The 27,328-nt window shown below is 49.3% G+C and overlaps 1 protein-coding gene across 1 annotated transcript in view; it reads left to right on the plus strand.

The window, feature by feature from the left end:
• The first annotated feature begins 8,460 nt into the window (after nt 1-8,460).
• The window catches only part of RASEF (RAS and EF-hand domain containing), a 108,355-nt gene continuing 89,487 nt past the window's right edge, over nt 8,461-27,328 (plus strand). Inside the window, exon 1 of the mRNA XM_073546034.1 lies at nt 8,461-9,006. Coding sequence (XP_073402135.1) covers nt 8,642-9,006 — 365 coding nt within the window. The 5' untranslated portion in view covers nt 8,461-8,641. The remainder of the gene's footprint in view (nt 9,007-27,328) is intronic.

Below are 27,328 nucleotides of genomic sequence, written 5' to 3' on the forward strand. Positions count from 1 at the left end.
CAGCTCAGGTACTGTAGTCCTGTACTCACAGCTGGCTCCACACTGTATATGGGACAGCTCAGGTACTGTAGTCCTGTACTCACAGCTGGCTCCACACTGTATATGGGGCAGCACAGGTACTGTAGTCCTGTACTCACAGCTTCCTCCACACTGTATATGGGGCAGCTCAGGTACTGTAGTCCTGTACTCACAGTTGGCTCCACACTGTATATGGGGGAGCTCAGGTACTGTAGTCCTGTACTCACAGCTGGCTCCACACTGTATATGGGGCAGCTCAGGTACTGTAGTACTGTACTCACAGCTTCCTCCACACTGTATATGGGGCAGCTCAGGTACTGTAGTCCTGTACTCACAGCTTCCTCCACACTGTATATGGGGCAGCTCAGGTACTGTAGTCCTGTACTCACAGTTGGCTCCACACTGTATATGGGGCAGCTCAGGTACTGTAGTCCTGTACTCACAGTTGGCTCCACACTGTATATGGGGCAGCTCAGGTACTGTAGTCCTGTACTCACAGCTGGCTCCACACTGTATATGGGACAGCTCAGGTACTGTAGTCCTGTACTCACAGCTGGCTCCACACTGTATATGGGGCAGCTCAGGTACTGTAGTCCTGTACTCACAGCTTCCTCCACACTGTATATGGGGCAGCTCAGGTACTGTAGTCCTGTACTCACAGTTGGCTCCACACTGTATATGGGGCAGCTCAGGTACTGTAGTCCTGTACTCACAGCTGGCTCCACACTGTATATGGGGCAGCTCAGGTACTGTAGTACTGTACTCACAGCTTCCTCCACACTGTATATGGGGCAGCTCAGGTACTGTAGTCCTGTACTCACAGCTTCCTCCACACTGTATATGGGGCAGCTCAGGTACTGTAGTCCTGTACTCACAGTTGGCTCCACACTGTATATGGGGCAGCTCAGGTACTGTAGTCCTGTACTCACAGCTGGCTCCACACTGTATATGGGGCAGATCAGGTACTGTAGTCCTGTACTCACAGCTGGCTCCACACTGTATATGGGGCAGCTCAGGTACTGTAGTCCTGTACTCACAGCTGGCTCCACACTGTATATGGGGCAGCTCAGGTACTGTAGTCCTGTACTCACAGTTGGCTCCACACTGTATATGGGGCAGCTCAGGTACTGTAGTCCTGTACTCACAGCTGGCTCCACACTGTATATGGGGCAGATCAGGTACTGTAGTCCTGTACTCACAGCTGGCTCCACACTGTATATGGGGCAGCTCAGGTACTGTAGTCCTGTACTCACAGCTGGCTCCACACTGTATATGGGACAGCTCAGGTACTGTAGTCCTGTACTCACAGCTGGCTCCACACTGTATATGGGGCAGCTCAGGTACTGTAGTCCTGTACTCACAGCTGGCTCCACACTGTATATGGGGCAGCTCAGGTACTGTAGTCCTGTACTCACAGCTGGCTCCACACTGTATATGGGGCAGCTCAGGTACTGTAGTCCTGTACTCACAGCTGGCTCCACACTGTATATGGGACAGCTCAGGTACTGTAGTCCTGTACTCACAGCTGGCTCCACACTGTATATGGGACAGCTCAGGTACTGTAGTCCTGTACTCACAGCTGGCTCCACACTGTATATGGGGCAGCTCAGGTACTGTAGTCCTGTACTCACAGCTGGCTCCACACTGTATATGGGGCAGCTCAGGTACTGTAGTCCTGTACTCACAGCTGGCTCCACACTGTATATGGGGCAGCTCAGGTACTGTAGTCCTGTACTCACAGCTGGCTCCACACTGTATATGGGGCAGCTCAGGTACTGTAGTCCTGTACTCACAGCTGGCTCCACACTGTATATGGGGCAGCTCAGGTACTGTAGTCCTGTACTCACAGTTGGCTCCACACTGTATATGGGGCAGCTCAGGTACTGTAGTCCTGTACTCACAGGTGGCTCCACACTGTATATGGGGCAGCTCAGGTACTGTAGTCCTGTACTCACAGCTGGCTCCACACTGTATATGGGGCAGCTCAGGTACTGTAGTCCTGTACTCACAGCTGGCTCCACACTGTATATGGGGCAGCTCAGGTACTGTAGTCCTGTACTCACAGCTGGCTCCACACTGTATATGGGGCAGATCAGGTACTGTAGTCCTGTACTCACAGCTGGCTCCACACTGTATATGGGGCAGCTCAGGTACTGTAGTCCTGTACTCACAACTGGCTCCACACTGTATATGGGGCAGCTCAGGTACTGTAGTCCTGTACTCACAGTTGGCTCCACACTGTATATGGGGCAGCTCAGGTACTGTAGTCCTGTACTCACAGCTTCCTCCACACTGTATATGGGACAGCTCAGGTACTGTAGTCCTGTACTCACAGCTTCCTCCACACTGTATATGGGGCAGCTCAGGTACTGTAGTCCTGTACTCACAGCTGGCTCCACACTGTATATGGGGCAGCTCAGGTACTGTAGTCCTGTACTCACAGTTGGCTCCACACTGTATATGGGGCAGCTCAGGTACTGTAGTCCTGTACTCACAGTTGGCTCCACACTGTATATGGGGCAGCTCAGGTACTGTAGTCCTGTACTCACAGCTGGCTCCACACTGTATATGGGGCAGCTCAGGTACTGTAGTCCTGTACTCACAGCTGGCTCCACACTGTATATGGGGCAGATCAGGTACTGTAGTCCTGTACTCACAGCTGGCTCCACACTGTATATGGGGCAGCTCAGGTACTGTAGTCCTGTACTCACAGCTGGCTCCACACTGTATATGGGGCAGCTCAGGTACTGTAGTCCTGTACTCACAGTTGGCTCCACACTGTATATGGGGCAGCTCAGGTACTGTAGTCCTGTACTCACAGCTGGCTCCACACTGTATATGGGACAGCTCAGGTACTGTAGTCCTGTACTCACAGCTGGCTCCACACTGTATATGGGGCAGCTCAGGTACTGTAGTCCTGTACTCACAGCTTCCTCCACACTGTATATGGGGCAGCTCAGGTACTGTAGTCCTGTACTCACAGTTGGCTCCACACTGTATATGGGGCAGCTCAGGTACTGTAGTCCTGTACTCACAGCTGGCTCCACACTGTATATGGGGCAGCTCAGGTACTGTAGTCCTGTACTCACAGCTTCCTCCACACTGTATATGGGGCAGCTCAGGTACTGTAGTCCTGTACTCACAGCTTCCTCCACACTGTATATGGGGCAGCTCAGGTACTGTAGTCCTGTACTCACAGTTGGCTCCACACTGTATATGGGGCAGCTCAGGTACTGTAGTCCTGTACTCACAGCTGGCTCCACACTGTATATGGGGCAGATCAGGTACTGTAGTCCTGTACTCACAGCTGGCTCCACACTGTATATGGGGCAGCTCAGGTACTGTAGTCCTGTACTCACAGCTGGCTCCACACTGTATATGGGACAGCTCAGGTACTGTAGTCCTGTACTCACAGCTGGCTCCACACTGTATATGGGGCAGCTCAGGTACTGTAGTCCTGTACTCACAGCTGGCTCCACACTGTATATGGGGCAGCTCAGGTACTGTAGTCCTGTACTCACAGCTGGCTCCACACTGTATATGGGACAGCTCAGGTACTGTAGTCCTGTACTCACAGCTGGCTCCACACTGTATATGGGACAGCTCAGGTACTGTAGTCCTGTACTCACAGCTGGCTCCACACTGTATATGGGACAGCTCAGGTACTGTAGTCCTGTACTCACAGCTGGCTCCACACTGCATATGGGGCAGCTCAGGTACTGTAGTCCTGTACTCATAGCTGGCTCCACACTGTATATGGGGCAGCTCAGGTACTGTAGTCCTGTACTCACAGCTGGCTCCACACTGTATATGGGGCAGCTCAGGTACTGTAGTCCTGTACTCACAGCTGGCTCCACACTGTATATGGGGCAGCTCAGGTACTGTAGTCCTGTACTCACAGTTGGCTCCACACTGTATATGGGGCAGCTCAGGTACTGTAGTCCTGTACTCACAGGTGGCTCCACACTGTATATGGGGCAGCTCAGGTACTGTAGTCCTGTACTCACAGCTGGCTCCACACTGTATATGGGGCAGCTCAGGTACTGTAGTCCTGTACTCACAGCTGGCTCCACACTGTATATGGGGCAGCTCAGGTACTGTAGTCCTGTACTCACAGCTGGCTCCACACTGTATATGGGGCAGATCAGGTACTGTAGTCCTGTACTCACAGCTGGCTCCACACTGTATATGGGGCAGCTCAGGTACTGTAGTCCTGTACTCACAGCTGGCTCCACACTGTATATGGGGCAGCTCAGGTACTGTAGTCCTGTACTCACAGTTGGCTCCACACTGTATATGGGGCAGCTCAGGTACTGTAGTCCTGTACTCACAGCTTCCTCCACACTGTATATGGGACAGCTCAGGTACTGTAGTCCTGTACTCACAGCTTCCTCCACACTGTATATGGGGCAGCTCAGGTACTGTAGTCCTGTACTCACAGTTGGCTCCACACTGTATATGGGGCAGCTCAGGTACTGTAGTCCTGTACTCACAGTTGGCTCCACACTGTATATGGGGCAGCTCAGGTACTGTAGTCCTGTACTCACAGCTGGCTCCACACTGTATATGGGGCAGCTCAGGTACTGTAGTCCTGTACTCACAGTTGGCTCCACACTGTATATGGGGCAGCTCAGGTACTGTAGTCCTGTACTCACAGATGGCTCCACACTGTATATGGGACAGCTCAGGTACTGTAGTCCTGTACTCACAGCTTCCTCCACAATGTATATGGGGCAGCTCAGGTACTGTAGTCCTGTACTCACAGCTTCCTCCCCACTGTATATGGGACAGCTCAGGTACTGTAGTCCTGTACTCACAGATGGCTCCACACTGTATATGGGGCAGCTCAGGTACTGTAGTCCTGTACTCACAGCTTCCTCCACACTGTATATGGGGCAGCTCAGGTACTGTAGTCCTGTACTCACAGCTTCCTCCACACTGTATATGGGGCAGCTCAGGTACTGTAGTCCTGTACTCACAGCTGGCTCCACACTGTATATGGGGCAGCTCAGGTACTGTAGTCCTGTACTCACAGCTTCCTCCACACTGTATATGGGGGAGCTCAGGTACTGTAGTCCTGTACTCACAGCTGGCTCCACACTGTATATGGGGCAGATCAGGTACTGTAGTCCTGTACTCACAGCTGGCTCCACACTGTATATGGGGCAGCTCAGGTACTGTAGTCCTGTACTCACAGCTGGCTCCACACTGTATATGGGGCAGCTCAGGTACTGCAGTCCTGTACTCACAGCTGGCTCCACACTGTATATGGGGCAGCTCAGGTACTGTAGTCCTGTACTCACAGCTGGCTCCACACTGTATATGGGGCAGCTCAGGCACTGTAGTCCTGTACTCACAGCTTCCTCCACACTGTATATGGGGCAGCTCAGGTACTGTAGTCCTGTACTCACAGCTTCCTCCACACTGTATATGGGGCAGCTCAGGTACTGTAGTCCTGTACTCACAGCTGGCTCCACACTGTATATGGGGCAGCTCAGGTACTGTAGTCCTGTACTCACAGCTTCCTCCACACTGTATATGGGGGAGCTCAGGTACTGTAGTCCTGTACTCACAGCTGGCTCCACACTGTATATGGGGCAGCTCAGGTACTGTAGTCCTGTACTCACAGCTTCCTCCACACTGTATATGGGGGAGCTCAGGTACTGTAGTCCTGTACTCACAGCTGGCTCCACACTGTATATGGGGCAGCTCAGGTACTGTAGTCCTGTACTCACAGCTGGCTCCACACTGTATATGGGGCAGCTCAGGTACTGTAGTCCTGTACTCACAGCTTCCTCCACACTGTATATGGGGGAGCTCAGGTACTGTAGTCCTGTACTCACAGCTGGCTCCACACTGTATATGGGGCAGCTCAGGTACTGTAGTCCTGTACTCACAGCTTCCTCCACACTGTATATGGGGGAGCTCAGGTACTGTAGTCCTGTACTCACAGCTGGCTCCACACTGTATATGGGGCAGCTCAGGTACTGTAGTCCTGTACTCACAGCTGGCTCCACACTGTATATGGGGCAGCTCAGGTACTGTAGTCCTGTACTCACAGCTGGCTCCACACTGTATATGGGGCAGCTCACGTACTGTAGTCCTGTACTCACAGCTGGCTCCACACTGTATATGGGGCAGCTCAGGTACTGTAGTCCTGTACTCACAGCTTCCTCCACACTGTATATGGGGCAGCTCAGGTACTGTAGTCCTGTACTCACAGCTGGCTCCACACTGTATATGGGGCAGCTCAGGTACTGTAGTCCTGTACTCACAGCTTCCTCCACACTGTATATGGGGCAGCTCAGGTACTGTAGTCCTGTACTCACAGCTGGCTCCACACTGTATATGGGGCAGCTCAGGTACTGTAGTCCTGTACTCACAGCTGGCTCCACACTGTATATGGGGCAGCTCAGGTACTGTAGTCCTGTACTCACAGCTGGCTCCACACTGTATATGGGGCAGATCAGGTACTGTAGTCCTGTACTCACAGCTGGCTCCACACTGTATATGGGGCAGCTCAGGTACTGTAGTCCTGTACTCACAGCTGGCTCCACACTGTATATGGGGCAGCTCAGGTACTGTAGTCCTGTACTCACAGCTGGCTCCACACTGTATATGGGGCAGCTCAGGTACTGTAGTCCTGTACTCACAGCTGGCTCCACACTGTATATGGGGCAGCTCAGGTACTGTAGTCCTGTACTCACAGCTTTCCCCACACTGTATATGGGGCAGCTCAGGTACTGTAGTCCTGTACTCACAGCTGGCTCCACACTGTATATGGGGCAGCTCAGGTACTGTAGTCCTGTACTCACAGCTGGCTCCACACTGTATATGGGGCAGCTCAGGTACTGTAGTCCTGTACCCACAGCTGCCTCCACACTGTATATGGGACAGCTCAGGTACTGTAGTCCTGTACTCACAGCTGGCTCCACACTGTATATGGGGCAGCTCAGGTACTGTAGTCCTGTACTCACAGCTTTCCCCACACTGTATATGGGGCAGCTCAGGTACTGTAGTCCTTTACTCACAGCTGGCTCCACACTGTATATGGGGCAGCTCAGGTACTGTAGTCTTGTACTCACAGCTGGCTCCACACTGTATATGGGGCAGCTCAGGTACTGTAGTCCTGTACTCACAGCTGGCTCCACACTGTATATGGAGCAGCTCAGGTACTGTAGTCCTGTACTCACAGCTTTCCCCACACTGTATATGGGGCAGCTCAGGTACTGTAGTCCTGTACTCACAGCTGGCTCCACACTGTATATGGAGCAGCTCAGGTACTGTAGTCCTGTACTCACAGCTTTCCCCACACTGTATATGGGGCAGCTCAGGTACTGTAGTCCTTTACTCACAGCTGGCTCCACACTGTATATGGGGCAGCTCAGGTACTGTAGTCCTGTACTCACAGCTGGCTCCACACTGTATATGGGGCAGCTCAGGTACTGTAGTCCTGTACTCACAGCTTTCCACACACTGTATATGGGGCAGCTCAGGTACTGTAGTCCTGTACTCACAGCTGGCTCCACACTGTATATGGGGCAGCTCAGGTACTGTAGTCCTGTACTCACAGCTGGCTCCACACTGTATATGGGGCAGCTCAGGTACTGTAGTCCTGTACCCACAGCTGCCTCCACACTGTATATGGGACAGCTCAGGTACTGTAGTCCTGTACTCACAGCTGGCTCCACACTGTATATGGGGCAGCTCAGGTACTGTAGTCCTGTACTCACAGCTTTCCCCACACTGTATATGGGGCAGCTCAGGTACTGTAGTCCTTTACTCACAGCTGGCTCCACACTGTATATGGGGCAGCTCAGGTACTGTAGTCTTGTACTCACAGCTGGCTCCACACTGTATATGGGGCAGCTCAGGTACTGTAGTCCTGTACTCACAGCTGGCTCCACACTGTATATGGAGCAGCTCAGGTACTGTAGTCCTGTACTCACAGCTTTCCCCACACTGTATATGGGGCAGCTCAGGTACTGTAGTCCTGTACTCACAGCTGGCTCCACACTGTATATGGAGCAGCTCAGGTACTGTAGTCCTGTACTCACAGCTTTCCCCACACTGTATATGGGGCAGCTCAGGTACTGTAGTCCTTTACTCACAGCTGGCTCCACACTGTATATGGGGCAGCTCAGGTACTGTAGTCCTGTACTCACAGTTGGCTCCACACTGTATATGGGGCAGCTCAGGTACTGTAGTCCTGTACTCACAGCTTTCCACACACTGTATATGGGGCAGCTCAGGTACTGTAGTCCTGTACTCACAGCTTTCCCCACACTGTATATGGGGCAGCCTAGGTTGTCAGGTAGGAGTAGTCAGGTTCTCACAGCAGGTTCGGAACTTCGGAGTAGGCTGCCCTGCCGGCATGAGGGCGGTGTCGCCATGTCTGCAGTCCTGCCCTCCCGTCTTGCCATGCACAGGCTGTGAGCGGAGGACTCTGGAGGGGACACAACCCGGAGCTGTGCGCACCAGACCCAGCAGCAGGTGAGGAGGCGGGCTGCCGGGCTGGCACAGGGAGGGGTGCTAGGTGCAGCGCAGTCACCAGCTGCGGACTAGTTCCCGGTATAGTGAGTGCCAGTCCGCGGCTCCTCATTCTCGGTGCCCTGCACTCTGGATGGAGGAGAAGGAAGACTTGTCCCGGCTCCGCGCCCTCTTCCTCTCCTATGACGCCAAGCGCTCCGGGCGCCTGGGCAGGGAGGACTTCTCGTCCTTGTGCGCAGAGCTCCGGGTCACCACATCCGAGGTGGAGAACATCTTCAGGCGCCTGGACCGGGACAGGGACGGCTCCATAACCTTCGAGGATTTTGTCATGGGTTTCCGGGGGTCTCAGGTGCCAGAGGGGACCCAGGATGTATCCACCTTTGTGCCCCAAAGAAGCCACCGGTTATCTGAAGGGGAAGTCCTGGAAGAAGAGAACTTCAGCCCTGCCTGGAAGGACTTCCAACTCCGGCTGGGGGAAGAGTCCAACTACATCCCCAGGTCAGTGCCAGCTGCCGGGCACCAGGCTTGGTGCAGGGAGAGCTGGGTGACACCGACATGCTGCTCCCTCAGGGGCTGTCACCCAGCTTTCCCAGACTCTTCATAGACACATATTACTGTTGTGTGGGCAGGAGAGTCCTGCCCTTATATAGGGTACTGGTGATTTTCTGCCCTCCTGACCATTATGAGCAGTCCATCTGGAGATTGGGCATAAGTACAATTGTTTGGTGTTCATAGGTGCCATCATGGAATCAGACATGTCTGATCGGCAGTGTTTGACTTTGGATCATTACTTATGACCACATCGTAAGGACCTGTTCACACATGGCAGATTTGTTGCAGACTTGTCCGCTCTGTAGTCTTATAGACAATGACTGGAGCAGTGATACGCATCCTAGACCTCCATTCAGATGGGGCTCTTCTGTTTGGCACCCACTGTCCAGCCTTCTCCGTCTTCTTACCATATGAACCAGTCAGTTGGGTTAGTACCAGTAGTAGCCCTAATTCACCTTGTTAGCCAGTACTCTGCACTTTGGGCAGGTGGGCCTTGTGGTGCTCCAGCTCTCCACCTGCACAATATGCTGCAGGCGTCTAATCCAGAAGGAAAAGTTTCTAAGCTGCAGATCCTGTATGTGGACACACATTGTCCCCACGTCACCGGCTCCAGGGTAGTCGCAGAATGGCTGTGTGCAGGGCGTGCGTAACTGAGCACTGATACTACGCACAAGGATCACAGTAGGAATCTACCTGCTAAAGGAAGGCATTCGCTTCCATTGGGGACAGACATGTAACTTTTTTGTAAATCAGATCATTTGTTTACAACCAGGTGCAAACATTCACAAAGATAAACCCAGCAGACCTACGTACATAGAGAATACAGAGAAAATACCGCCACCCCTTATTATAGACAGCAAAACATGGATATTGTCGAGTATGGCGGAATATACTACAGGGTGGGCCATTTATATGGATACACCTAAATTAAATGGGAATGTTGACAGTTTTCTTGTGTAGGGTGTCTTGCTTTGAAATCTGCTGCAATGACCCGGGTACTGCATTCACCAGACATCAACACAATTTCTATCCGCTCCTCATGTGTTAACCTCTGCGTCATGTCAATTGCCGTAAACAAAGAGAAACTTGTAAATAACTAATGAAAGAATAAAGTTACGTTAAAACCAAGCACACCATTGTTTTTCTTGTGAGATTCTCTATAAGTGTGATGTGTCACGTGACCCTCTTCCCATTGGAAAAAAGATGGATCCAAAATGGCCGACTTCAAAATAGCCGCCATGGTCATCACCATCCATCTTGAAAAGTTTTCCCCCTCCCATATACTAATGTGTCACAAACAGGAAGTTGATATCACCAACCATTCCCATTTTATTCAGGTGTATCCATATAAATGGCCCACCCTGTACAATACCTGGAAATTCAGGCATTATATGGATGAAGGTATTAGGACACCCCTCAGTCACTGGTTTCTCATTTGTTCCCATTGTCAGAGATGTATAAAATGCAGCCCCTCGCCATGTAGTTAGCCTCTACAGACATTTGTGAAAGAATGGCTAGAACTAAAAAGACCACCGATACCAGGGTGGTCCTGTAGGGTGTCACCGTTGTCTAGCAAGTCAGTTCATGAAACATCTTCATTTCTAAATATTCGGACGAATCTCAGATTAATGAATGCCGGGGGAACGTTACGTGCCTGAGCGCCTTGTGCCAGCTGCAATCTTTGGTGGGGGTATGATGCCAAGGGGCTGTTTTACAGGGGTTCAAACAACATCATTGGGACGGACTAACAGGGAGATTGTGAACCAGGCCTTCTAGTCCAACATCGGTGTCTGACCTCACAGATGTTCTTCTGGCTGAAAGGGCAAAGATCCCCACAGACACCCTTCAGAATCTTGTAGAAAGCCTTCCAAGAAGAGCTGAAGCTCATATTTCTGCAAAGAGGCGACTACCTTCATATTAATGCCTATAGATTGCCCTGATTCTGAATCCATGCTGTCTTTCCAGTTCCGTTCCAGGAAATAGTCTAGTTAGTTATTGTTGATGAGACATCTGCCTGCCCACGTCCACTTTAGACTTGTAAGAGTAGGCGGAGGGGTCACTCAGTGAATTGAGTTCTTTCACAACCATATTTTTCAGTGACGATTAACTGCGGCATTATGGGAGCAGGACAACCAAATTAACAGAAGTGCAGGATCTGTCACATGGGTTCAGTCACATGATGGAAACCAGCCGTGCCCAATGCACCCTAATGACTATATATCAGGTTTTCAACACGTTATCCATCATTTTACCAGCCAAAATATCACAGTATTGTCCAGTAATTTTGTGTCAGGGGTGTGACAGATGCTACCGACAGTCGCTCTGCATCTGACTGCAGAAGGTCTCTGTGTTTGGCATTGCAGGCGCCTTAGGTCTAAATGACACATGGACCTGGGTGTTTATAGACTCCCAGTCTGCTTCAGGGAGTCGCCGGTGATATTCACATTTTCAGCTCGGGGAGGGGGCGGGGCGAAACATCTGAGTGGGCCCCTAACCAAGTAACCATGATCACAGCTCTGGTGGCGCCCCCTAATTGTGGGTATGGGTGAACCTCAGTAGGTGACCTCGCTGTTACTGAAAATAAACCTATGTACAAAAGCGAGTACCGATATTACCACTATATGGTGGCAATGTAAGATTACAGTACAGTTACAGATAGTGACTTACAGCTGATGTTCTTTCATATGAAATCGTTCATGTTTGCCGTCTTTTCCATCTGTCCCAGACTGACATGACAACTTCTCCAGCCTGGACTCATCTGCAGAGATTACAGCACAGACACATTTGACTTTTCACATTTCCAGCCCAGTCTCCATCTATTCCCAACCTGCACAAACTCCTCATCCTGCTGATACCCCAATACTGAGCTGCTGCTGCCATATGTGTCCCTATTACTGCACCTGCTGTTTAGTACAATAATGGCTCCTCTTACCGCCCCACATAGTAATAATACCACCACTGTACTCCTTACTTAGTAATAATGACTCCGTTGTGCTCTCTAGATAGTAAAATTGGCCCCTAGTGCCCTCCACATTTTGTCCCTAGAAAGTAATAATAAGTATATGCAACTTTGATGGTCACAATACTCTGAGTCCCTATAACAATAATGCATAAGTGCCCACTTAACAATTAATAATGTCTCTAAAGCTCCACCATGTACAGCTCCACTATACACAGTATGGTGGGCCCACAGCTTCTCTATACACAGTATAATGCCCCCACATCTCCCCTATACACAGTATGATGATCCCACAACTTCCCTATACACCATATGATGTCTACACTGCTCCACTATACACAGTATGATGAGAACACAGCTCCACTCCACAACAGTATGATAGGTTCACAGCTCACTCCTTTATATACAGTATGATGGGCCCACAGCTCCCCTATACACAGTATGATGATCCCACAGCTCCCCTATACATTGTATGATGTCCCCATGCTCCCCTATACAGAGTATAATAGGCCCACAGCTTCCCTATACACAGTATGATGGGCCCACAGCTCCCCTCGACACTGTATGATAATCCCACAGCTCACTTCTACACAATGATTATCCCACAGCTCCCCTATACACCATATGATACTCCCTTATACACAGTATGATGTGCTCATATCTCCCCTATACACTATATGATGTTCCCACTGCTCACCTCTACACAGTATGATGACCCAACAGCTCCCCTATACACCATATGATGACCCCACAGCTCACTTCTACACAGAATGATTATCCCACAGCTCCCCTATACACCATATGATGCTCCCTTGTACACAGTATGATGAGCTCATATCTCCCCTATACACTATATGATACTCCCTTGTACACAGTATGATGAGCTCATATCTCCCCTATACACTATATGATGTTCCCACTGCTCACCTCTACACAGTATGATGACCCAACAACTCCCCTATACACCATATGATGTTCCCCTCCTCCCCTATACAGAGTTTGATGAGGTCAGAGCTCCCCTATACACAGTATAATGCTGACAGAGCTTCACTTTAGAAAGTATAATGCCTGGCAGATCTCCTCTACATACAGTATAATGGGACAACAGCTCCGGTATGCACATTATAATGCCTTCACAGTTCTCCTATCCACAGAATGGTGGGCCCACAGCTCCATTATACACAGTATGATTGGCACACAGCTCCTGAACATACCCAATTCCCCTATACATAGAATGATGTCCCCACTGCTCCCTCAAAGCACAGTATAATAGTTAATAGTGTTGTAATACAGTGCACTGAGAGCCCCTCTGACGGGAGGAAATTAGCTTTACTCCTATCGGCAACCTCGCTCTTCCAGTCATAGGGGCGGCACTAGCACGTTTTCAGTCTCTGTTTTTCTCTTGGAAAAACTCCACTTCTCACGAATCACACATTAACTGTTCCCTTCACCAGATCACACATAACCAGCAACTTTTGTTGTGGCGAAAAGATTTTTTAAGCCGCCACCGCGGCAAGGTAGACTCTTTTGGCTGAGCTCTACTCTACTCTAACCTATTAAACATAAAAGGAACAAATACTGCCTCACCATGACCAGACACCATATTACCACCACATAGTGACCTATAAATACCACATACAAGGAACAAATACCACCACACCATGACCAGACTACAAATTACCACCACATAGTGACTGAATACTACGATACTGATCAGTAATAAAAAAACACAAAGCTAATATCACCATAAGTGCCATTATACACAGGAGATCTCTACTTAGTATGCAGTGTCGGTGATCACTGGTGACATTGTACACAGGACCGCTGTATATAGTATACAGTGTATGGTGTCAGTGTATAGGTAACACACCAGTGACGTCTCTAGGTGAAGTCTTTCATCTTCATCTAGCACATACCGCCATCACTTCATCCAGCCTGGGCTCGTCTCTGCAGGAAATAACACAGTTATCTAGAGCACTGCTTGCAGAACACATTACTTATTTTTTCCTAACTTCTACACTACACCACTTGAAGAAAAAAAGGCGACATAGTGTCACTCTGCACAGTAACAGGACCGCCTCCCTATTTAAAACGGTATCCTCAAAAAATAATATAAATACATCACTGCAGTAATAATATCCCTTAATTAGCCCCTATGGTAATAATATCCCCCATCCTGGCCCCCGTGAGTCTCATTCCTGGCTCCTGCCATTTGTTCTCCCATCCTGACCCCAAATGTTCTCTCATCCTGCCCTCATGAGTATCCATTCTGCCCCATATAATCTCCCCATCCTGCCCCATCTGTCTCCATCGTATCCATCCTGCCCCATGATCCTGCACCATCTGTTTCCATCCTGCCCCATGATCCTGCACCATCTGTCTCCATCCTGCCCCATGATCCTGCCCCATCTGTCTCCATCCTGTCCCATGATCCTGCCTTATCTGTCTCCATCCTGCCCCATGATCCTGCCCCATATGTCTCCATCCTGCCCCATCTGTCTCCATCCTGCCCCATATTCCTGCCCAATCTGTCTGCTTCCTGCACCATGTCTCCAATCCTGCCCCCTGTGTCTCCAATCCTGCCTCCTGTGTCTCCAATCCTTCCCTCTGTGTCTCCAATCCTGCCCCCTGTCTGTGTCTCCAATACTGCCCATTGTGTCTCCAATACTGCCCCCTGTGTCTCCAGTCCTGCCCCCCTGTCTCCAATCCTGCCCCTCGTGTCTCCAATCCTGCCCTCATGTCTCCAATCCTGCCCCAGTGTCTTTCATCCTGCCCCCATGTCTTTCATGCTGCCCCCATGTCTCCAATCCTGCCCCCGTGTCTCCAATCCTGCCCCGTGTGTCTCCAATCCTGCCCCCGTGTGTCCAATCCTGCCCCCTTGTCTCCATTCCTGCCCCCTTGTCTCCATTCCTGCCCCCGTATCTGCAATCCTGCCCCCTGTCTCCATTCTGCCCCAGTGTTTCCATCCTGCCCCCGTGTCTCCAATCATACCCCTTGTCTCCTTTTGTCCCCTGTCTCCATTCTGCCCCGGTGTCTCCATCCTGCCGGCTTGCCGCTTTCAATAAAAATAAAACTTTATCCTTAGCTTGCCGTGCTCCTGCGGTGAGCCATCTTCACTCCAGGCTGAAAGCGTTCACTCACCGGCGAATGACAATGACGTCAGATGCCGGCAACGTGCTCGCTGATGTCAGCTGCCAGCCTCCGATTGGCTGGCGGCTTTAACTATTGCCCGGGCCCGCAAGGGACGCAGGTTTAGTTACTTGATTGGCAGAATCCTGCCGCTGGGGCAGTGGGGCTCGATGGGCAAAAATGTCGGGGCCTGATGTGGGCCCCCTCTGCTGATTGGGCCCCATACGCCAGTCAGGGCAGTAATCCCCAGATGGCAGTCCTGCCTCTCTGAGTCTGCTCAAGATAATTTGCTTCCCCCTTGTTTGTTTCCTTTCTTCTCTTTGGTGTACAGTGGGGACTGACCAGTGCTCATCCCCTTTCCCTATTCAGGGCCTAGCTCTAGGGATATACAGGGCTTAGGTTCCTGCTTGGCGATTGTTGTGGAACCAATTTAGGGACGATAGGGGAGGCTGGGTGCTATTAGATCTGCCTAGGGGGTCTCCACTGCCCCTTTCCCTAGCATGTGGGCTTCCTTACCCCCTTTTCCCCTCGTTTTGCACTTAATCTTCCCGGAGAAGGTCCGTGCTGTCCTTGATTGGGACTGTTCTGAGAACCTGAAGCCTCTACAACGTTTTCTGGGCTTTGCTAATTTTTATCAGAAATTCATCCAGATTGTTCTTTAGTTGTGAAACCCCTTACTGACATGACAAGGATGGGGTCTGAGTTTTCCAAATGGTCGGATGCTGCTCTGCAGGCTTTTTCCTCCCTAAAGAGCTGTTTTACCTTGGCCCCTATACTTAGTCAACCCAATGATTCCCAACCCTTTGTTGTGGAGGTTGATGCGTCAGAGGTAGGGGTTGGAGCTGTGTTGTCTCAGGGTCCATGCCCAGGTAAATGGCGTCCATGCAATTTATTTTCTAAGAAATTGTCTTCTCCTGAGAGAAATTATGATGTGGGCTATAGGGAACTTTAAATTGGCATTTGAAGGATGGCGACATTGGTTGGAGGGGGCTGTCCATCCCATTACTGTTATTACTGACCATAAGAACCTCTCATATCTTCAATTGGCTACATTTCTTAACCCTAGGCAAGCTAGATGGTCCCTGTTTTTTACTAGGTTCAATTTTGTTGTCACTTTCTATCCAAGGGTCAAAAATGTAAAGGCTGATGCTTTGTCCCAGAGCTTCCCTGGTGATGGTGACCATGAGGACCCTGTCCTGATTTTGCAGATCGGGGTAGTCATTTCAGCATTGTGCCCTGAGCTGGAGGGTGAGGTTTTGGAGGCCCAGGGGGACGCCCCGACCTCCTGCCCTTCAGGAAGGTTATTTGTACTATCTAATCTGCGCCGCAAAGTAATTAAGGAACATCACAACTCTGTGCTAGCTGGCTATCTAGGTGGTAAGGCAACTGCGGAACTCATTTTTGGTGGCCAGGGTTACATCTGGATGTGGTTGAACACATATCTGCTTGTAGTATCTGCGCGCGTTCTAAGGTATTGCATACCGGTTCGTCTGGTACTCTTCTTCCACTACCTATTCCTAGCAGGCCATGGACGCACTTGTCCATGGATTTTATTGCTGACCTATTGCTATCTGCAGGCACGACTGTGGTTTTGGTGTTTGCAGATAGGTTCAGTAAAGTGGTTCATTTCGTCACTTACCGGCACTTCAATACTGAGGCTCTTGCTCAGGTGTTTATACTATAAATGAGATTATGAAGCTTCACGTGGTTCCCTCCGATGTGGTGTCAAATCGGGGGACCCAATTTGTTTCCAAGTTCTGGAGGGCGTTATGTTCTCGACTGGGGGTGCAGCTGTGCTTTTCCTCTGAATTCCATCCCCCGGTGAATGGACAGACTGAGCTCGTAAATCACATTTTGGAGACTTACCTCAGGTGTTTTGTCTTCGAGAATCAGGAGGATTGGGCATCCTACTTACTGCTGGCAGAATTTGCTATTAATAATCATCCTCAGTAGTCTGCAGGTAGGTCAACGTTCTTTGGTGCATATGGGTATCATCCACAGTTTGGTAATTTTAATTGGGGAGGGGCTTCGGGAGTTCCTGAGGAGGAATGTTTTTCTTTGTTGCTATCTTTGGTGTGACGGGCGGGTGGGGGGTTCTGAGTAATTTGAAGATCATGGGAGATAGGTACAGATGTATTTCTGACAGAAAACGCTTTCCAGGTCCGGACCTGAATGTGAATGACTGTGTGGTTGTCTGCCAGGAATATCATGTTGAGGGTTCCTTCCAAATTTATTGGCCCCTATAAAATAACCGCCCTCATTAACCCAGCAGTGTTTTGTCTTGAGCTACCCCGGGCCCTTAAGAGCCACAATGTCTTTCACAGGTCTCTACTCAAGAAATGTATGGAACGCCTTGAGTCCTCATCCTACCCCACCCCCAATAATGTAGAGTTTCAGATTTCGAGGATTGTAGATTCTCGCCTCCAACGTTGTTCCCTGCAATACTTGGTGTACTGGAAGGGTTATGGCCCAGAGGAAAGGATGTGGGTTTCAGCATCAGAGGTGAACGCGCCCAGGCTGATTCATTCATTCCACACCTCTTATTCTGAGAAACCTATTCCTGAGTGTTCGGTGGCCACTCGTAGTAGGGGGGGATACTGTCACGGGTATGTCAGATTCTACAGACTGTCGCTCTGCATCTGACTGCAGAAGGTCTCTGTGTTTGGCATTGCAGATCCCTTCTTAATCCTTCTGTCTTTTGGACCCAGGGGCAACCTCCCTCTGACTCTAATTGACACACCTGGACCTGGGTGTTTATAGACTCCTAGGCTGCTTCAGGGAGTTGACAATGATATTCACATTTTCCCTTGTGAAGGCTTGGAGTTATAGCAGTCGGCTTACTTTCTCTCTGGTGCTGAGGACGTTTGCTGTTATCTCTATGAGTCTGCTCAAGATAAGTTGCTTCCCCCTTGTTTGGCTCCCTTCTTCTCTTTAATGTACAGTGGGCACTGACCAGTGCTCATCCACCCTTCCCTACTCAGGGACTAGCTCTAGGGATATACAGGGCTTAGGTTCCTGCTTGGCGATTGGTGTGGGATGAATATAGGGACGGTAAGGGAGGCAGGGTGCTATTAAATCTGCCTAGGGGTCTCCACTCCCCCTTTCCCTAGTGTTTGGGCTTCCTTCCCCTCTTCCCCTCGTGTTGCACTTAGTCTTCCAACACTGTGTAACGTTTTGGCTGAATCTGTGACGGAGCCTCCAACACATCCTTTTTGAACTTGATGTTTGCTATGAATGGATATAATTTGTTCCAAGCCAAAATCTTAAATTTAAATCAGGCCTGGTGAGGCTAGTGTACTTACTTTGTAGAGCCAAATCAGATTACCTGTATAAACCTATTTGAAAGTTTTCCTCTGTGATAATAAAATGAGCATTTTTTGTGTCCAGTCTGGACGATAGATGGAGCAAAATAATGTTCAGTCTAACATCAGGATTAGGCAGCCATTCTGACATGAATTTTACATACATCAGTCTCCCCATGTCTAAGAAATCTATGCTTTTCAACATTGAAATTGTAACACCAAGAAGGAAAAGTCTTGGAATAATGGAAAACAAAAAGACATGTTAAAGATATGCAAATGATGAAAAATGGATACAAAATTTTCAAAACATCTTGATTTGTTCAGTATTGTGTATGAGCGTCACATGCAGAAATACATGCACTTACACAGCTTGGTTTCTACCAATGAGATTGTTAGTGATTGTCTGAGGAATGTTCTGCCAAGCTGAATGCACTTGGACACACAGATCATCAAGATCCTCTGCTGGCAACTCCCTTTGCAATTGTTAACAGATAACGTCCTACAGATGCTCGAGGAGTGACAAGTCTGGAGCTGCTGCAGACCATAGTAGCACGTTTTGGCCTTGCAGGTAACTCACAGTAGAACGAGAAACATGCGGCCTGGCAGTGTGAGCTGTGCTGAGCAACCTCCTAAAAGAGTCTGACATATCTCTACTTTTGAGCATTTTGCTGATGCCTTACTAATGCCGAACCAAAGGACACAGTAGATTCATATGCACATCTGCATTGGAGCTTACAGTTTTAATAATTAAGAAGGTATGCAAGTATTATCTAGGAGGCGTAGAAATCCGATTAGTCAATCCTTTAACAAATCCTGCAACGTGACCAATGATATTAGTTCTTTGGTAATGTGAAAGAGCAAATTTGCATACTTTTTCCCCATAGAGCATTGGTCTGTAATAATCAGGCATTTAATCTTTAATGCTACGTTCCTACAATGAGGTGAATTTTTTTATGCTGTTTATTTTCGAAAAAATGCAAGTAACCTATTTTACTTAACCGGTGCAGAAATGGTGCAGAAAATCTGCATCAAAAACTCGCCAAAAGCGCATTGTGGGAACGCAGACTAAGGAGAACCATTACTTCCCCCACAATAAAAAGAGAAGCTAACAGAAACCTATGTGTATTAGATTGCATGTAGAGGACTGTTGTGGACGGATACCACTTATATTTATGGAAGGATTACACTATATGGCCGGAGTCACACTGGCGTATGGCATCCGATGCGAGAGCATCAAATGCAATATTCTAATGACCCTCGGCTCCTGCTCTGCTGCGATCGGGAGCTGAGTATCATTCGACTGTGCTCCGAGCCTCTCACACCGAGCGGATCGGAGCACAGCTGCAGAGAAAGTAATTTCTCCATCTCCTCCATTGCCGGGGTCAGCGTATATCGCAGAGCACTTGGATGATATCCGAGTGATGTGCGCTGTGTCACTCGCACCCATAGACCAGGGCAGTTTCTATGGAATTTTGCCAACAGGGCGAACATCGAAAAAGCGCCCCCCCCCCGAACATTAAGATGCTGAATACTTTAGATAAACTTAGATAAATGTGTCCTCATGTCACTGTTATTAGCGGCAGCAGGTGTAGGTTGATAGGAGTAATAGTCCCAAAAGTCTCCACTTGCTGTCATTGTTCTCACTTTAATATAATGCTCATCATTCTCCCCTGCTCGCGCCGATCGCCGGCAGAGCAGGGGAGAATGATGAGAGCCGTCTTCAGCACCCGCTGCCGGGGAACAGTGCTTACTGTAGCGCTTCTTCCCCGGCGGCCTCCTGTGTTGTACTGATGTGGCACACAGGCGGCACACGGTTGCCACACGTGTGCCGCAAGTATTACACACTCAGTCACGGATATCTCCGGTACCGGTTTTTCCGGTACCAGAAATATCAGGACGTGTGAGACTGGCCTCACACACAGTGACTCACAGACCCTGCGCTATCAATCTGCAAATTGCAAAGATTGCAGTGTGTGAACAATGTATGTAAGACATCCATCTCTATTCTAGGAAACAATGGTTTTCATTTGGGATAATAACGTATGAGAATAACGAGAGTGGCTCCCGTCCTCACCGAACATCTGTGAGCCGGTAATGGTCCATCATCATCTATAGGAGCCGGCGCAGACTTCTGTGTGCAGCCTCCGACCCTCTCCTGTGCCATTACATCACTCACCCCCCCACCAACCAGGACATGACAAGTGACATCAGCGAAGCCTCCCAAAATCACTGGGGCAGACACTGGGATATTTACATTACTGAGGCAGACACTGGGGTATACACACATATCACTGGGGCAGACACTGGGGTATATACACATCACTGGGGCAGACACTGGGGAATATACACATCACTGGGGCAGACACTGGGGTATATACACATCACTGGGGCAGACACTGGGGTATATACACATCACTGGGGCAGACACTGGTGTATATACAGATCACTGGGGCAGACACTGGGGTATATACACATCACTGGGGCAGACACTGGGGTATATACACATCACTGGGGCAGACACTGGTGTATATACAGATCACTGGGGCAGACACTGGGGTATATACACATCACTGGGGCAGACACCAGGGTATATACACATCACTGGGGCAGACACCGGGGTATATACACATCACTGAGGCAGACATTGGGGTGTTTACATCACTGAGGCAGACACTGGGGTATATACAGATCACTGTGGCAGACAGTGGGGTATATACACATCACTGGGGCAGACACCGTGGTATATACACATCACTGAGGCAGACATTGGGGTATTTACATCACTGAGGCAGACACTGGGGTATATACACATCACTGGGGCAGACACTGGGGTATATACAGATCACTGGGGCAGACACTGGGGTATATACACATCACTGGGGCAGACACTGGGGTATATACACATCACTGGGGCAGACACTGGGGTATATACACATCACTGGGGCAGACACTGTGGTATATACACATCACTGGGGCAGACACTGGGATGTACACACATATCACTGGGGCAGACACTGGGGCAGACACTGGGGTATATACAGATCCCTGGGGCAGACACTGAGGTATGTACACATCACTGGGGCAGACACTGGGGTATATACAGACACCGGGGTATATACACATCACTGGGGCAGACACCGAGGTATATACACATCACTGAGGCAGACATTGGGGTGTTTACATCACTGAGGCAGACACTGGGGTATATACAGATCACTGGGGCAGACAGTGGGGTATATACACATCACTGGGGCAGACACCGTGGTATATACACATCACTGAGGCAGACATTGGGGTATTTACATCACTGAGGCAGACACTGGGGTATATACACATCACTGGGGCAGACACTGGGGTATATACAGATCCCTGGGGCAGACACTGGGGTATGTACACATCACTGGGGCAGACACTGGGGTATATACAGACACTGGGGTATATACAGACACTGGGGTATATACAGACACTGGGGTATATACAGACACTGGGGCAGACACTGGGGTATATACAGACACTGGGGCAGACACTGAGGTATATACAGACACTGGGGCAGACACTGAGGTATATACACATCACTGGGGCAGACACTAGGGTATATACAGACACTGGGGTATATACACATCATTGGGGCCGGGACTGTGCATACAGTAACAGATGCTCCATGTCTGGACTCACCCAGATCCTGATGAGGGGAATATGAAAGGGGAACGCAGAGCAGATTCCATAGACATTACAGGCACAGAGCAGACTCCATAGAGACAACGGGACAGAGCACAAACTCCGCCCACAGAAAAACTTCCTTGCCGGAGTCAGACTTGTGACACAGCAGGGGTTACAGGGAGAGTCGGCACCACGTTATCTGACAGGGGGGTCGCTCTGCCGCCCCCTGTCTTCAGGAAGCACTGCCACCTGAGGCAAAGAGCTCAACTTACTTGGCTCATGATAGGTGCAGCCCTGTAGGCGCCCCCTGGCTTGGGTGGCGCCCTGGGCGATCGCACCCCCGTCCCCCCCTAAAAACGGCCCTGCCATAGACTTATGCGGTCAAGAAAAAACCGGTGATGGGAGCTGCCCCATAGAGGAATACTGGTCAGAGTACTATGTGATGATCTCTTGCATAGCACTCATCCGTATTCATCGCTAGTGTGACATCGGCCTATCTGACATACTGGCGCACCCTTCCATTCACACATGGTCACTTTTCCCCTGATTCTGCAGACATTTTCTGTGTCATGGATTTTATAAGCTGCTATTATGGAAATTGGGAACGTTCTGACATCATTTTCGGTGTAGCAGGGGGATATTCATTGTGAATCTCACAGCATCATATGATGCATATTTGGTGCAAATCTTCCAAATAGATTTCCATGCAAAAGAGAAAAAAGAGTGGCACTCACCAGAATTAAAATTTAACCTTTATTGGTCACCTTTAAGACATCTTCAGCGGGGAGTGGAACAGTGGAGTGTGAGGACGACGGGTGACCCGTAGAAGCGCAATTGCGCGAAACGGCCGTTGTCCTCACACTCCACTGTTCCACTCCCTGCTGAAGATGTTTTAAAGGTGACCAATAATGGCTGAATTTTAGTTCTGGTGAGTGCCACCCCTTTTCTCTTTTGCATGGTCGTTTAGTGCTGTTGTGTTCAGGGTGGGCACCCGAAGATCAGGGCATGTTTTACCTGCAGCATTGGTGGATATTATTAATGCATAGTGTCCCGGGAGGCTTAATGGCCGTGCTCATCACTTTGCACTTTGTTGGACTTTCCAAATGGATTTTTCGCTTGTAAATTCAGAAGCATTTTACCTGTAAAGTTGATGAGTTTCCAAATAACCTCTTCCACATGCCGCTTTTTTGTGAATTTGAGCAGAAATTTGTTTTTGTTGCATTTTTTAAATATTTGTCGCATTTCAATTTCTATCACAGAAACGTACCATTTTGTTGCACATTTTACCCTTTTACCCTTTTATGTCACTGGAGACCCTAAAGTCACAGGTTAAATCACTGGCCTGGTATTGTTTGGCTATGATTCCTAGTGCGTATCCGTAGCAAAAAACACCCAAAAATGCATTGGTACTCGGAAAAATATGTGCGGAACAGCTGCAGATTTCAGGTTATTTATTAATTACACTTTGTTTATGTAGCGCCATCATATTCCTCAGCGTTTTACAGACATTATTTTCACTGTCCCCATTGGGGCTCACAATCTACATACCCTATCAGTATGTCTTTGGTGCTTGGGAGGAAAGTGGAGGAAATCCACACAAACACGGGCAGAACATACAAACTCAGAGTCCTTGTGAAGCACCCCACAGGGCCTTAGGGTACTCGGTACCGGGCCCGTTGACTTCAATGGGGGATGTCACGGTGACAGCGACCCGGTCCGTGGCCCTGGGCGTCCAGTAATTAAATAGAAAAAAGTTGTGTGATGTTTAAGTGTGACGCCACCCGTGGTGTTCAGCAAGGAATGGCCGACGCTGCGGTTTTGGTCCTCTGGGGCTGATGGTGATTCAGCAAAGAATGGTTCAGCTCCCACGGGTAGAGCTGGGGCCCCAGGGCAAAGATATTCGATTAATGGCTCAGATGGCGGTGAACGTTGGGGTGCAGAGAAATAAGGAAAGGACACAGAGAGGTGCAGTTTTCTTTACCTTTTACTTGCAAGTTGTTGCAATCCGGGGTACCACATACAGGTGATGGATTGAGTCCAGCTCGCTTGGAGGCATTCAGGGGATCCACACTGCCAGGTGGGGTTTGGGACCTTCCTTCTGCACTTTGTTTTCAGGTCCCTGCTGTTTGTAACTAATTCCTGTTTCACACTTCCGTTTTTTGACGTCAGTCAAAATCCACCAATTTTAGAAAAAAACGGATCCGACAAAAAAGGGGCGGATCCGTTTCCCCCCCCCCATAGACTTACATTAGTGGCGGATCTTGACTGACGGTCATCCGTCCCACCCGTTTTTTGATGGATCCGCCAAGATTTTAGCGTCTCCTGGGTGGATGAGGTGGACCCTGCAACGTTTTTTTTCCTTGACGGTCCGTCAATTTTAAGTGCGCATGCCCGGAAGCTTTACTCCAGAAAGCATTTTAACCCTGAAATGCCGTTCCGGGAGCAGCGAAAAATCTCTCTCTCTCTCTCTCTCTCCTTCCAGACCACGGTCGCTTTAAATTTTTCATCTTCGGCGGATCTGTCCATATTAGCGTCCGCTGACATCCGTATGTCACAACGGAGGCGATCCGTTAATTTTCGTTTTTAGCAGATGTCAACTGTCTGCCATCAACGGAAGTGTGAAACAAGCCTTAGCTGCGACCCTCTCTTGTGTGATGGTTTCTAACCTGTATGGCTGACAGCGTGAGCCTATATCACGGGTACTGTCCTTTTCACTGTCAGCCCCAGGCTCTTGATCTGCTGCCGTGCCATCAGGTGTTCAATGTCGACCAGGGATTTGCAGTCACCTGTACTTCAGATTCAGCTATCAGGCCGTACAGCTCCTGTCAGCCTAGGACTATGGCGTCCTCTTTCTTTATCAGCGCTTCGCTCTAGGGTCAGCTATATGCAATTTTAGCTTCCCCAGAGCCTCTTGTCTGCTCCTGTCCTTTCCCTCTTCACAGATCAGCTCCCCGTCGCCAACTCAGGCTGCTCTCGTTTCCATGACAGCTCCCCTGTTTTCTCTCACAGCTGACTGCTTGCTGACTCACTAACCCCCTCTGCTGGCCAGAATTTATAAGGAAGCTCCCCTTCTGACCTGCAGCTGGAATTGTCATGTAATCTATGTTACCTGGCATTGGGGCCCCCCTCCTGCCTCCAGGCATGACTTTACCCCTTAGAGGGAGGAAATGTCACTGTGACAACCGGACTCTGGGGTGTCACATTCCCCCCCAGTGAAGTTCAGTACTCCCGGACTGAGGAAACATAACAAGAATTGTTAACAAAAACTATTAAAGAAAATCTACAAAGTCTTAAAAATGTAAAAATTACCAAAACCAGAAAAGAAAAAGAAACAGTAGCACAGTTACTGCAGCGACCAGTCCTTACGCTGCCGTCCAGGAATTGTCTTTGTCCTTGTACCTGGAGTTTGGTTGGTGGGAACCGCCTTAGCCCACTTTGTGTGTCGTCCCTGGGCGTGGCTACAGGGCAATCTGTAGATGGGCCTGGTTTTTCGGCCACGCCGGTGGCTTATTTTCAAGGCCAAGCTGGGGTAACTATTTACAAATAAAGTTCTGACCACACATAGTCCTGTGGCCCAATTGTCCTTCAACTGGTTATTACGAATACTTAAAAAGTTCAAACAGTAAGTCTCTGTAGGCTCTCATGCTTAACGGTTACAACTATACATTCGTATTAATTTATTCACATTATGTATTCTCTATAACGGACAGGGATCTGACCTCTAGTACTACGAGTGGATCTACGCAGTATAGGTATCTCCGATGACCTGACCTGTTCTCTAATGTCTACTGCTGGTGCACTAGTCACTACGCTATACGTGGACTTGTGTAATATTGGTATTCTGGACTGCCTTCTCTTGACTCCTAGACTCACCATGAGATTGACAGATTCGCTGCTAGCAGGGGACAGATTTAGGCATTCCACTGCAGATGTGGCATCTGTTACTGGAGCCATTTCATTAAGAGTCTCTGCTTCATCTGGTGCAGTGGGCTGATGAAAGGTTAGGACTGGCACTACGATAGCCTGATTTACTTGTGTCCACGTCCGAGGAAATTCTCCAAGGATAGTTTGGATCTTTTTTTTCACCTCTACTATAGGCCGTGGAGTGTCTTGTACTTCTATCTTGTCCTTCAACTCATCAGGGCACACCTTTAGATGATCTCTTGAGACTGCTTCTAAGGTTTCTCCTCCATCCTTGCTGATGAGGCATACCTTGGTGTTATTAAAGTTTGAAGGTATAACGGTGTATGGCTCTGCCTCCCACTGGTCATCTAGTTTGTGAACACGTCTCTTTCTTTTGAGTACTTGTTCTCCTGGGTCAAGGGAACTGCAGGGGCGTGTTGATTGTAATTTCTTTCCTGCCACTGTCTTGCCTGGGACAAACTTTTCTCCACACATTCTTGCACTTTGCGGTATTGTTGCTGCCGCTCTATATCCCAGTCTGCATCTGGTTATGTCGTCTTAGGTGTTAAGACTCCCATGTCTAAATCAATGGGTAACTTGCCAGTTCTTGCCCTCATCAGGTAGGCCGGAGTGCAATTGGTGGCGTTTACCGGTATATGATTATATAGATCTACCAGATCTGGCAACTTCTCTGGCCATTGGTTTTGTTCCTCCAGAGGTAAGGTCTTTAATAAGTCAATGATCACCTGGCTCATCTTCTCACACATGCCATTTGTTTGTGGATGGTACGGCGTCGTCCTGATTTTCTTGCAACAGTACATGTTACAGAACTCCTGGAACACTTCTGCCTCAAAGGCTGGACCTTGGTCGGTGAGCACTTGTTCAGGGTATCCGTGCGGTCGACAAAAGTGTTGCTGAAATGCCTTGGCTGCTGTCTTCGCTGTTTGGTCTTTCCTGCGCATGTTGCATGGGCCACATTCTCGGCACCACTTCTCAATGACTCTCCTCATGCCAACCCAGTAAAATCTTTCACGAAATAGGACCTCCAACTTCTTCCACCCGAAGTGTCCTGCTCCATTGTGGTATGCCTCCAAGACCATTGGCGCATCCCGTTTCGGGACTACTACCTGCCAGACCAGTTCGTGTGTGCGCGAGTTAATGTTCCTCTGACACAGTTTACCCTCGTAGATGAACAGCTTGCCTCTCTCCTTCCATAACTGCTGTGCTTCCTGTGGGTCATCTGGACCAGGGTGTGATTCAGCTTGTGCCAGCCACTCCTTTACTAGGCGAACAGCTGGGTCACTATCATGTGCCT

The sequence above is a fragment of the Dendrobates tinctorius genome, unplaced genomic scaffold, assembly GCF_039654945.1.
Source record: "Dendrobates tinctorius isolate UK_male_01 unplaced genomic scaffold, ASM3965494v1 ptg000144l, whole genome shotgun sequence".
Taxonomy (NCBI): domain Eukaryota; kingdom Metazoa; phylum Chordata; class Amphibia; order Anura; family Dendrobatidae; genus Dendrobates; species Dendrobates tinctorius.